The 13021-nt window shown below is 37.0% G+C and overlaps 1 protein-coding gene across 1 annotated transcript in view; it reads left to right on the plus strand.

Moving 5' to 3' along the window:
* The first annotated feature begins 9680 nt into the window (after window positions 1-9680).
* KATNAL2 (katanin catalytic subunit A1 like 2) overlaps window positions 9681-13021 on the plus strand; it is a 172574-nt gene continuing 169233 nt past the window's right edge. The window contains exon 1 of the mRNA XM_053701085.1: window positions 9681-9781. Within this exon, the coding sequence (XP_053557060.1) occupies window positions 9731-9781 (51 nt within the window). The 5' untranslated portion in view covers window positions 9681-9730. The remainder of the gene's footprint in view (window positions 9782-13021) is intronic.

Raw genomic sequence — 13021 nt, forward strand, 5'->3', positions numbered from 1 at the left:
ATATTGAAAAACTAGTTAAAAGCTGCCATATCGATATTGGCATTGAGACCACCAGGGGACAGACTTTTGAGTTTCCAAATCCAAAAGGTCTCCCTTTGTCTCAAATGTAAAAACCTGTTCCTGCCCCACTTGGGTAGGATCTGTTCTAATGGGAATATAGAAAAACAATCAGTAGGTGAAGAGTGGCAAAGACTGGCATGTTTGGGAATACTATGGTTTTTGATATTGTTTTCTATGTTTCTTTTGTGTTCCCCCCACCTCTTTTTTAGGGGCCTGGAGGTCCTCCCCACGTATTGGAGTCCACATACACATTCTAATAGGTAGACAACAAAGGGAGAATCACACGTGAAATGTGAATTAATGTTAAATTTTTCTTTTGTGATAAATGAACTAAATTCAATTCTATTTGGATTTGTGAAAACACATAGGCCACAGTGTGCACGATTACATTTATAAAAACCTGGTTTTCCTAGTAGTGTAGAAACCCTATTTTTAGGGGTAAAACCATTTATTTTGGGCTGATGTACTTTCATGACTACCTTGCTGGGAGCCAGCTTATTTTTTAAGGTGGGAGCTCTTCTGTAAGTACATATTGGTTGCTTACTCAAAGTGTTGGTAAGAAATGGATCATTCTCTAGGATGTACCAATATTTTTCTAAAATGCCTTTGATCTTTTTGTGGTTGTTATTAAATTGTGTTACAAATCTAACCCCAGTATTATTAGACTCCCTGGGATTTTTGGATTTTACTTCTTTATCAGTCGCATGGTTGTCCCTTGTGTATTTAGAGAAAAAATCTTCTCTACATTTCCTTCTGGCCTCAAGGAAGCTGGTCTCAATTAGACTACTCGGAAAATTCTTTTCCAAAAACTTTTCTTTTAAAAGGTCAGCCTGTATATCAAAAGTTTTCAAATCAGTGCAGTTTCTGCGCAACCTACAGAACTGGTTGTATGGTATATTCTTTTTCCACGGTAAGTGGTGGTTGCTTTTGAAATTAAGGTAGCTGTTTGCATCCACTGGTTTGAAAAAAGTTTTGGTAGTGATGTTACCTAAATTGTCCCATTCTAATATCAAATCCAAAAAATCCATACTTGTTTCGTCCATTTTGGATGAAAACTGCAGCCCCATATCGTTATCATTTAATTTGTCAACAAAATTTTGGGCTTCTATAGTGCTGCCTTCCCAAATAAAAAGGAGGTCATCAATGAAACGGCCATAAAAGACCAGATTCGCCACCGAGTCAGAGGAATAGATGTATCTGTCCTCAAACATGCCCATAAATAAATTGGCAAAACTCGGGGCGAATCTGGTCCCCATGGCCATTCCCTTGATCTGCAAAAAGAATTTTTCTTGATAGACAAAATAATTGTTCTTAAGGACAAATAAGATACACTCCAAAAGAAATTTCCTTTGTTTCTCTGGCATATACATGTCTTGTTTTAAGTAGTATTCAATGGCATTAATGCCTAAATCATGGGCTATATTCGAATACAAAGCCGAGACATCACAAGTAAGCCATAAAAGTTTCCTGTTTCCCTTCTTAATTTTAGATATCTTATAAATGAGATCCGGAGTGTCTTGAATATATGAAGTTAAAGTGACTACTGATTTTTTTAGGAATTGATCCACATATTCGGATAGACTACATGTGAGATTACCAATACCCGAAAACAATATCAAAAACCATAGTATTCCCAAACATGCCAGTCTTTGCCACTCTTCACCTACTGATTGTTTTTCTATATTCCCATTAGAACAGATCCTACCCAAGTGGGGCAGGAACAGGTTTTTACATTTGAGACAAAGGGAGACCTTTTGGATTTGGAAACTCAAAAGTCTGTCCCCTGGTGGTCTCAATGCCAATATCGATATGGCAGCTTTTAACTAGTTTTTCAATATATTTTAACATATATTTTTGATGGTATCTTTATGGTGACTTCTACTACCATTGCCTTATGTGGAAATAAACATAGATATATCATGATTGGCGATGGATAGATATATCGTATTCCATGTTTGATGCCTTATGGGTTGTGGTTTCAGCCATATTCATGGGATATGTGACGTGTATTGGTGCATATATGCATGTAAAGCTAGATATTTTATTTGCATATTTTTATAAATATGTTTTACAAGTAGGTATTATCTGTACTTTATGTGATTACTAATATAGATATGACATGAATGACGAGGGATCGATATATCTTAGTCCATGTGGGATACTTTATGGGTTGTGGTTTCAGCCATACTCATTAGATATGTAACGTGCATAGGTGCATATATACATGTACAGATGGCCATTTACAAATATGTTTTATCAGTAGGTTTTATCCTTACCACCCATTTAATTATTTAGTCTCACATTTTATTTAGGTGTACATTTCATATGGATTATATACGTTTTATGCTATGGATATCTATTACTTTAGGCCTCTTATATGAGGCTAATGTATATAATATTTTGATGTATTATTCTGTAAACATTGTACTATTTGTACTCAGATTGATAGATATTCTAGTTTTATTTGTTTTATGTTTGTTTTTTGCGTATGCGATTGGTGTCACTACTAAGAGCCTCCCATTGTGTATATCACTATTTATTTTCGTACTCGCATTTATATTACATATATGTACATATACTTATTTCATCTATGTGCATTTTAAATACTCCTCTTAAATGTGCTCGTTTAATATAATCCTGCACGATTTTTGTATATATAATACGAGTTGCAGTTTTTTACCCATGCTGTATACTTCTCATAGAGGCCTAACATTGGATAAATGACAACCAATGGTAGCCCTTGTAGTGGTCACACCTCCACGCATGCGCTGTTCATTTTAGAAGACGCCGAAAATTCGGCAATAAAAGTTCGTGGTTTTAATCATTTGGTATATTGCACCTGAGGAAACGGTCAGGAAAGACCGAGAAACGTTGTGCTGCTATACTGTAAATAAAGTCTGTTTGTTTTTACTAGACTTTTGCCACGAATCATCATCTTTATTCAATCATATACTTTACAACTTTTTTAACATTTGGAGTCCTTTTGATACATTGTATCCAATAGTGTATCTACTGTCACTGGTGTATCCATCAACACAAGTGGACGATCCGGCTTGGTGCTAAACTTGTGGCTGGTTACTGCATGCTGCTTGCCTGTCGTTGCTCCCTTGTTCCAGAGTTGCTCTGACATCCATCAGTGTGAGTTAGCTGGACGACTCCCAACAGTCCAGAAGGCATTTGTGACACTTCTCAAGTGTCATACAGCTTGTAAGTACGGTCTTACTTGTACATTTGGCGTGTTTGAATCATCTGATTGTGCACCATGGTGGCGCCTTCTTTTTTTATCTTTCACATCTACAGTTTCTGAATAGGTGTCTTGGAAACTGCACACAAACAAAATGTGCTACTGCATGCAAGTGAGTAGACTGTCAGATATTCTACTGTCACCTTACTTGTCTCACAAACACTGGAAAGAACATAAAGGGCAACAATGTCTTGTAAATAGAACAAAACTGAATATCAGATTTGATACGAGTCGAAGTGGCTTTAAAAAGCAATAGCTGCCTACTGGGACACACCTTGCTGCAAAATCTAGTGGCCTTTTCCAACATAATGGGGACCTCAAGCTGGTTCTATAACACGATTGTATAATACAAACTATACCAATTCACTTTCACCTATGGTGCAGATACAAATGGCAACTTCTACATATGCAACACCACAAGCCCACTGGGGAAATATATCACACACAGAGAATTCAACTCACCTGATATCTCAAGTTCTAACTTGGCCATAGATTATTCTATAATGTAACAGTAGTTGTGCCAAACAGTAATCTGCTGCAGCTGCAATTTGATACCTAGCAGGTGGCTTATTTTAAAATCTGAAAACAAGAAGCACAAAAATGATAAACTAAAAAAAAACAACAACTTACTCAATAAACATAGGAACAATGCTGTACCAGTGTGTTTTTATGGTGGCAACATAATTGCTAGTGAAGGGATATAAAACCCAAACATTTTATTCCATGACTCAGATAGAGAATAAGAATTAAAAAAAAAAAAAATCCAATTTACTTCTATTATCAAATTGTCTTTGTTTTCTTGCGATCCTTTGTTGAAAAGCAGGGATGTAAGCTCAGGAGTGTGTACATATCTTTAGTACTATTTGGCAGCAGTTTTGCAACAATGTTATACATTGGCAAGAGCACTAGATGGCAGCACTATTTCCTGTTGTAGTTCTTCAAGCATGTGCATGCTACCTATCTAGATATCTATTCAACAAAGAATAACATGAGAACGAAGCAAATTTGATAATAGAAGTAAATTAGAAACTTTTTTTTAAATTGTATTCTCTGTCTGATTAATGAAAGACAGATTTTAAGTTTCATGTCCTTTTAATGCAAAGTAAATTATAAAAAAAAAAAAGAAAAAAAGTTGGGTACATATAAAAAAAAAAAAAAAGTTGGGTACATATAAAAAAAAAAAGTTGGGTACATATAAAAAAAAAAAAGAAAGTTGGGTACATATAAAAAAAAAAAAAAAGTTGGGTACAAATGCTGTTTTCATTTTTACTTAGCATCATTTCACCTTCCTGAAACACAAAAGGAAGAATTATACATTTACATTTTCCAATACAACATCAGAACAATTTACTATCACCCTGCACTAAAATATACATCCATAGTAATAATAGAAAATAATTGTGTCACTTTGCACATTCTTACAATTTAGACAATGAGTAGGAATATATTACAGAACCATAAACATAAGATGTCACAAATAGGATACTTTATTCATTTGGACTCACCCTTCAGTGAAAGCAGAGGTTTGTGTTATTGTAACATGCATTTAATATTTTCAAGGTTATATATTTTAGATCTACTCATTTTCTGCATAGATTGCTAGACGTTGCAAAGTGATAAAAAAAAAATACATTTTATTTTCTGATTGTCAATTAGTAGTTTTTTGTTGAACAAAAAACAAGTATGCAATCCTGATTTTTTTTTGCTTTAGAAAGTTTATCGGATACTAACTATTAAACCATAAAATGTATGTTTAAAATATTTAATAAACAAATTACTCCCAGACTGTCGTTTAATGTGTCCAAAAGTCCTTCCCAAGTTCCGTCTTTGCCCCCTCTTCAATCTAACATCATTGACCCATCCAACTAAGGGCTCCTTTCCATTGAGTCGTTAAAAATGGAACGAAGAGTGAAGAGGAGCACTTAAAACATAACTTTTATTTCATTTTCTTTTTTAAAAATACAGACAGCATAGCAGGAGGAGCTGCATTAACAAATCCGCCATAACAAAGATGGCTTACCTGTTTCAGCCTTCTGCCGTACTCATAACTGGTATGGCTAGGGCTAGGGTTGCCACCTCAGCCATGTTTTCTTGGATACATATGAGTTACACAAGCTGCAGGGTGTGCAGTGAGGAACATGTATTGTGTTTCTGGACAGCACCCTGCAGCATGTGTAACTTATAAGTGTTCTGTATTTTAAGGGACGGGTGGCAACCATAGGCTAGGCTTAATACATACACCTATTTAAAATCCTAGCTCTTATTCTATTGGCCAGAAAATTATAACGTATGTTATTAACAATTTTTTTAAACAATTTTTCTTGCTCACTTTGTAAGCAGTATACTTTTTCTATGTAGAGCCCTATGTACATTTATTGTATTATATTAACCCTAAATAATGTTGTTTGCAATTTTGTTACAGTGTATAAATATATCATCCTTCTCCCCTGACATACATCTCCCCATACTCCCAAATATTATACTAACCTAATAATAAAAACCTTTTCATCATTTATAATCATACTTTTATTTGTCACTTACTTTTGTTCAAGTATATGTGTGTTTTTATTTACTACGTTTCCTTATTTATTTTCAGAATGTCACAATAGTTCCATTATTTTCTTTTCTATTATTATCGTTAAAAATTGAGCCATAATTTACCAAAAAAGCTGACAGCTAAAAGTAGTTTACAGCTCCATTTTAGTACCAGGTTTCCATTGAAATATTGTTCAGTGTGTGCAGTTAACGTTGTGTTAACGCTTCCATCCAAAGTGGGATTTCTTGAAAATTTCACCATAACAAGTTCATTGCTATGGAAACCCGACCTTAGATTATAAAAATGATAGCGCTTGCACTCCTTACCTGTGATCGGCTAGAGAGGGAAAGACACGGTAGTTAGTTGCAGTGTTAGAAGTTTGGTGTTTTATGAGCTAGGTTGAGTGATTTGTTCACCTAATAAATAATCAAAGAATTTAAAGAATTTATTTAAAATTAAGATCATCCATTTTTTTGTGTTTTTATTAATTGTCAGATTTATTTTTATATGTAATATTAGTGCTGCCCCAGGCATAGATCTAATTGGAGTTATGTGCTTGATTATGATTTTATATGTAAGTACATATTGAAATATATTTAAGAACCTAACTTTAAACTGTCTGGGACATCACTAAATATTACATATAAAAATAAAATTATAAAGCGAAAAGCTTGCATTGTTTGCAAACTTTAAGATCTCAATGGAAAAGAGGCCTCAAAAACTTATTTTTTTTACACATAGATGAGCATAGTATATAATATTTGATACTTTAAAGGACGAGTTTACTCAATTTAGGCAAATAATCCTGAAGCAATAACACAATGTATACAGATGATTTGTAGTACTACATAATTAAAATGAATATGTAGAAATATATTACCTTTTTAATTTTCTTAGTTACACGGAGTCCTCAATGCTCCCGGAACACCTGGTTGAAAGGATTGGGCAACAGCGCTTTCACAGCCTGCCCCTTATCCAATCACTTGCGTGCAATTAATTAGATGCACGAATAAGTAATGATGTATGCACATGCGCAAAATTTTCCAACCGCGCCACACATTTACTAGTAGTGCAATATTAAAGTATCGATCATTAGAGTATGCTAAATATGGCACCAAATTTATTTTTTACACATATGAACACGGCTGCGCTTTTTATGCAGCGCAAACCCGTGTTCACACTTGCAGGCTTAGGGGAAGCAGTGGCGATGGTCTGGCCGCACAGCCACAAAATATGATAGGGATCGCTTCATTTTTAAAAACTGAAATTTTAAAATATAATTGTGTGCGTTATATTACTAAAAAAAAAAAAAAAGGAATACTATGGTTACAATTTCATTAACTTGTGTTTAAAATTATTTTCGTTTTTGAGTAAACTGTCCCTTTAATGACAGCACCCGACAGTTTTATCTGTTGTCACCTTGAATAGAAACCAGGTGTAAAACTTCAATTTTCGTCTTCTATTATTTTCTAAAGGGGCACATAAAAGTATTCTGCAGCCAGACTTACGCTGCCAATAATGGTGGAAAAGGCACCTTTGGAAACTTGTTAAGTGTATTCTCTCGTCAAACAGGATGATCGCCTGGAGTCCTTTAGACGTAATCTATGACTCCAGACTAGTCATCAGAAGCCATCCTGAAGTTTGCTCAGAGGCTGTTCATGCTTGTGAAGTAATCAGTAAGGTAATCTGCTAATCATTCTGAAGTTATAACCCAGAGTTTTTTTTACCTTAGCTGATGACTTTACAAACCTTGTGTGTCAATGACTGTTCGAAAGTAGTCTGATGATCATCAAATGACTCCAGGATGGTCTCTAAAGTAATCCTGTTTGTCTTGATGCCTTTCAACAGCGTTTTTTTTCTTTTGCGAGTTCGCACAAATTTAATTGTGGCCCAATGGAAACAAGCCCTAAGTCGCCATTGATCCATGTCAGCTGCCCCAGTCTGTCTGTCCCTACACTGGCTCCCAATTTGCTCTATATTACAGTTCAAAATATTCACCCCAACCACTGAATAACCTCACACCTAATTATATTCCCTCACTTATTTCCAAATACTTTTAGAAAGGCCGACTTTGAACATCTTTTGACCTATGTTTGTATGCTTTTATTATAACTACCCATCTCCCACCTCCATATACCCCCCAAACCACCCTCCCTGACCCTGTCAACTTCTGATCTAAGTTTGTTTCTATTATTCCAACTCTCATCTGCAGCCTCCCCCCCATTATTTCTGCTGCAATTATAATCCATCTGACTTAAAGGGACACTGAACCCAAATTTTTCTATCATGATTCAGAAAGAGCATGCACTTTTAAGCAACTTTCTAATTTACTTCTATTATCAATTTTTCTTCGTTCTCTTGTTATCTTTTTTTTTTTAAAAAGAAGGCATCTAAGCTAAGGAGCCAGCAATTTTTTGGTTCAGAACCATGGACAGCACTTATTTATTAGTGCTGTCCAATCAGCAAGGACAACCCAGGTTGTTCACCAAAAATGGGCAGGTTATCTAAACTTACATTCTTGCTTTTCAAATAAACATACCAAGAGAATGAAGAAAATTTGATAATAGGCGTAAATTAGAAAGTTGTTTAAAATAGCATGCTCTATCTGAATCATGAAAGAAAAAAGGTAAAATCTTAGTTTAGCGTTCTAAATAATTTTCTCAGCCATATCTCATTATTTTCCTACAAAAATTGGCGTGGAGGTTCAGATGAGGGCTACCAACAATACTGCAGTGTCGAGCTGCCCTTTAAGGTTGCGCTGCGTGTACATTACTGTGATCTGTCCCTTTAAGGCTGTGTGCGCAGGTGTCGAGCTGCCCTTTAAGGTTGCGCTGCATTCACATTATGGTGATCTGTCCCTTTAAGGCTGTGTGTGTGTGGTGCTAGTTGACCATTTCAAGGCTGTGTTTTTTTGTTGTCTGTCCCTTTAAGACTGTGTGAACAGGTGCTATCCTGCCCTTTAAGGCTGTGTGAACATTATTTCCTCAGCAGTGTGTACAGTTGTTACTGACAGGGCTGCTTTAAGTGTCTGTGTACAGTAAACAGTTACAAATGTATAAAACCTGTAGGCTGAGGGTTTGATACAATGTATCCATGTAGGTGAGCAGAGCTGGCTGGCTGTGGAAAGTCTATGGGGAAAACAGGGACTTTACACCCCAAAATAGGGCTCCCCTTTTTGTTCCTGGAGACACAAACACTGCAGTATTGTTGGTAGCCCTCATCTGAACCTCCACGCCAATTTTTGTAGGAAAATAATGAGCTATGGCTGAGAAAATGATTTAGAACGTTAAACTAAGATTTTACCAGAAAAAAATTGGGTTCAGTGTCCCCTTAACAAACCTGGTAGTGAAAAAATCAATTTGAGTAAAAAACTAAATACATTAAAAGTGACAAATAATGGAGGAACAATGACATTATTTTCTCCACTTGTATTAGTAGTTACATTGTGAGTTTAATGTCATTCACTCAAACGTGAAAAGAAATTCAGAACGTTGTTTAAATACTGTGACTTAGTTTAGCTGGGAGCTAGGTGACGGCTAATTATATTATTTCTATGGTGCCTCTAAAACGTAATCCAGTAAGTGTAATTAGTAATTAAATATCCCTTTGTTTTAACACCTGTTACTGTAACTGTTCCTTCCCTGTCACACATAGCGCAGCACGCGCACTCAACAGTGTTATTTATACAGAGCCCGACCACATTTGCCTCTAGCTGGGGGCGGGCTCACATTTGCAGCTCTCGTATCACTGGGCAGAATGTGAGTGACACCTTCAATAAACTGCTGTGATTGGCTGGTTTTCTTACTCAGCGTTGCGCTCGCCCCACAGCTGGTTCCCAGTACCGGTTTGTGTTTTAGCTTTGTCCGATACTTGCATTCCGAGCTTGTACCATGGAGCTCTCATATCAGGCAATAAAGACAGCAAACCAGACACGAGAAGCGGTAAGTACTGAGCGTTACCGATTCATTAGTAATAGACCGTGTTGTGCGGTGTTTTTATAGTAGTATGTGAGAGATGTAAAAGCACCTGCTTAAGAATTATATCTGTCTCACCGCCCGGTACCTTTCCGGTATAATGTTTTGAATGCAGCGTAAACAGCGAAAGTTATATGAAGTTTTTTGTTGTCATGGAAACGCAACATGCATCCATTTACTTCCGCCGTTGGCCGTGCATGCGCAATGAGCTTTTGTAGGGGTCGTTACTGCTCACGTGCTCATGCATGACTAGCAGTGAACGTGCGTGTTTTCTTCTATACCTTTATGTAACTATAACTAAACACTATGTGACTGTGCTTGGTGGTTTACTGATGTATACAGTATCATTTTATCATTTGTTCCAACATAAGAAAAAGATCTAATTTTCTTATTTTCCCCACAACATGATGTAATAAAATATTTACAAAAATGTGAGGGATGTACTCACTTTTGTGAGATACTGGCTGCGTTCGGGCAGCGCTCAGGAGCTAGTGGAGGCACTTCGCTTCCAGCAATGACGTGGCGCTAGGTGACGTCACAGGCAAGGGAGCTTAGAGAAAATGTTCGCATGCATAAATAGGCTTACCAGAAGTCCCACTTTTACTGGGATTGTCCCGGTTTGGAGGCGCTGTCCCAGTGTCCCACCCAGTTGTTCATTCTGTCCCAGTAGGGTTGACACCTCCAGGTTTCAAATCATGTGTCCAGGTTTCAGACCGCCTGAAACCCAGACACATTATTCAAAATGACTGGACTGTGGCTCTCCAGCATGGTTGGATGCTGATACTTTGTTACATACAGCCCTGCTTAGCATAACGTTCGTGTCCTTCAAAGTTTACATTTAGTAATACCGACTGAGTGAGCAGCATAGTTTATTTTTTATTTTTTAGTACTACTTGGTTTATTTTTCTAAGAATTTAACCCCCCCCCAACCCCTGGTGACATTGCCAGTGATACACCCTTAGGGGAATCATATGGGTATGACTAGGAAGTACAGACAGGCAGGATTTTTGGCTTCGATCTTTCTTTACTTCATGCAGGATAGCATTTTGGCTGTAATTGTCCTGCATTATGGTATAGAGTAGCCTCTTAAACAGCTTTAGCAGGTACGTGTTTCTTTTTTACTTTCATTCAATATTGTATTTATGCCTTATCAGTATTTGGCTCTGTTCCTTAATTAGACACATAAAACACATATTACACTGCAGATGTTAAATTGTGAAATTAATAATTATGAAAGTGATAATTATGCTTGATGTTTGGCATTATTTAGAATCTGAGATTTAGATTAATGATTTATTTGCCATGACAACGTAATGGGGTCTTTTTCACTAGGGGGTGGTGTTGTGCTCTATTTAAACTGTGTGATTCACTTGTTTGACTGAAGAAGGGTAGAGTATCCACGAAACATTACACACATAAAAGCTACTACTTTAAAAGGACCGTTAATTGCCACGCCCCCTTGACCACGCTCCTGACCACACCCCCACTGGCACCGCACCAGGTGGTCCCAGTTTCACCTCTAAAAATTATGGTAAGCCTATGCATAAAGGGATCTGCTTCACAATAATGGACTTAGCACATGCGAACGTTTAAGCTCCCTTGTGTATAACATGCTCAACCCTCTGCAGCCCATTGGCTATTTATTAATAAATAGGGCTAATAAATAGCCAATGGGCTGCAGAGGGTTGAGCATGTGTGTAGCGAAACTCAAGTAGCCCTGCCACCCCTGAATTCACGGAAAGAAACGGTGATTAGATACCCCACTATGCCTAAGTCTCACTATGAATAAATACAAAATACCCCCACTTTTTGCCAATACCGTCACCAGCCCACCCCGTGAGGGAAATAGTGGTTAGTAGGCACAATAATTGAACATCAGGTCTATTATGTTTTTATATATACACTGCAGTGGATATAAAAAGTCAACACACCCCTGTTAAAATCTCAGGTTTCTGTGATGTAAAATAATTAGACAAAGATAAATCATTTCAGAACTTTTTCCATCTTTAATGTGACCTATAAACTACACAACTCAATTGAAAAACAAACTGAAATCTTTAAGGTGGAGGGAAGTAAACAAAAAAAACTAAAATTATGTGGTTGCATAATGGGATGTAGCTGTGTTCAGAATTAAGCAATCACATTCAAAACCATGTTAAATAAGAGTCATCACACATCTGCCATCATTTAAAGTGCCTCTGATTAACCCTGAATAAAGTTCAGCTGTTCTAGAATGTCTTTCATGACATTTTCTTAGTCGCGTCCTACACAAAAGCCATGGTCCGCAGAGAGCTTTCAAAGCATCAGAGGGATCTCATTGTTGAAAGGTATCAGTCAGGAGAAGGGTACAAAAGAATTTCCAAGGCATTAGATATACCATGGAACACAGTTAAGACAGTCATCATCAAGTGGAGAACATATGGCACAACAATGACATTACCAAGAACTGGATGTCCCTCCAAAATTGATGAAAAGACGAGAAGAAAACTGGTCTGGGAGGCTACCAAGAGGCCTACAGCAACATTAAAGGAGCTGCAGGAATATCTAGCAAGTACTGGCTGTGTAGTACATGTGACAACAATCTCCCGTATTCTTCATATGTTTGGGCTTTGGAGTAGACGGCAAGACAGAAGCCTTTTCTTACGAAGAAAAACATCCAAGCCCAGCTAAATTTAGCAAAAACACATCTGAAGTCTCCCAAAATCATGTGAGAAAAGGTGTTATGGTCTGATGAAACCAAGGTTGAACTTTTTGGCAATAATTCCAAAAGATATGTTTGGCGCAAAAACAACACTGCATATGACCAAAAGAACACCTTACCCACAGTGAAGCATGGTGGTGGTAGCATCATGCTTTAGGTCTATTTTTCTTCAGCTGGAACTGGGGCCTTATTCAAGGTAGAGGAAATTATGAACAGTTCCAAATACCAGTCAATATTGGCACAAAACCTTCAGGCTTCTGCTAGAAAGCTGAACATGAAGAGGAACTTCATCTTTCAGCATGACAACGACCCAAAGCATACATCCAAATCAACAAAGGAATGGCTTCACCAGAAGAAGATTAAAGTTTTGGAATGGCCCAGCCAGAGCCCAGACCTGAATCCAATCAAAAATCTGTGGGGTGATCTGAAAAGGGCTGTGCACAAGAGATGCCCTCACATTCTGACAGATTTAGAGTGTTTTTGCAAAGAAGAGTGGGCAAATCTTG

This window comes from Bombina bombina, chromosome 2 (genome assembly GCF_027579735.1).
Source record: "Bombina bombina isolate aBomBom1 chromosome 2, aBomBom1.pri, whole genome shotgun sequence".
Taxonomy (NCBI): Eukaryota; Metazoa; Chordata; class Amphibia; order Anura; family Bombinatoridae; genus Bombina; species Bombina bombina.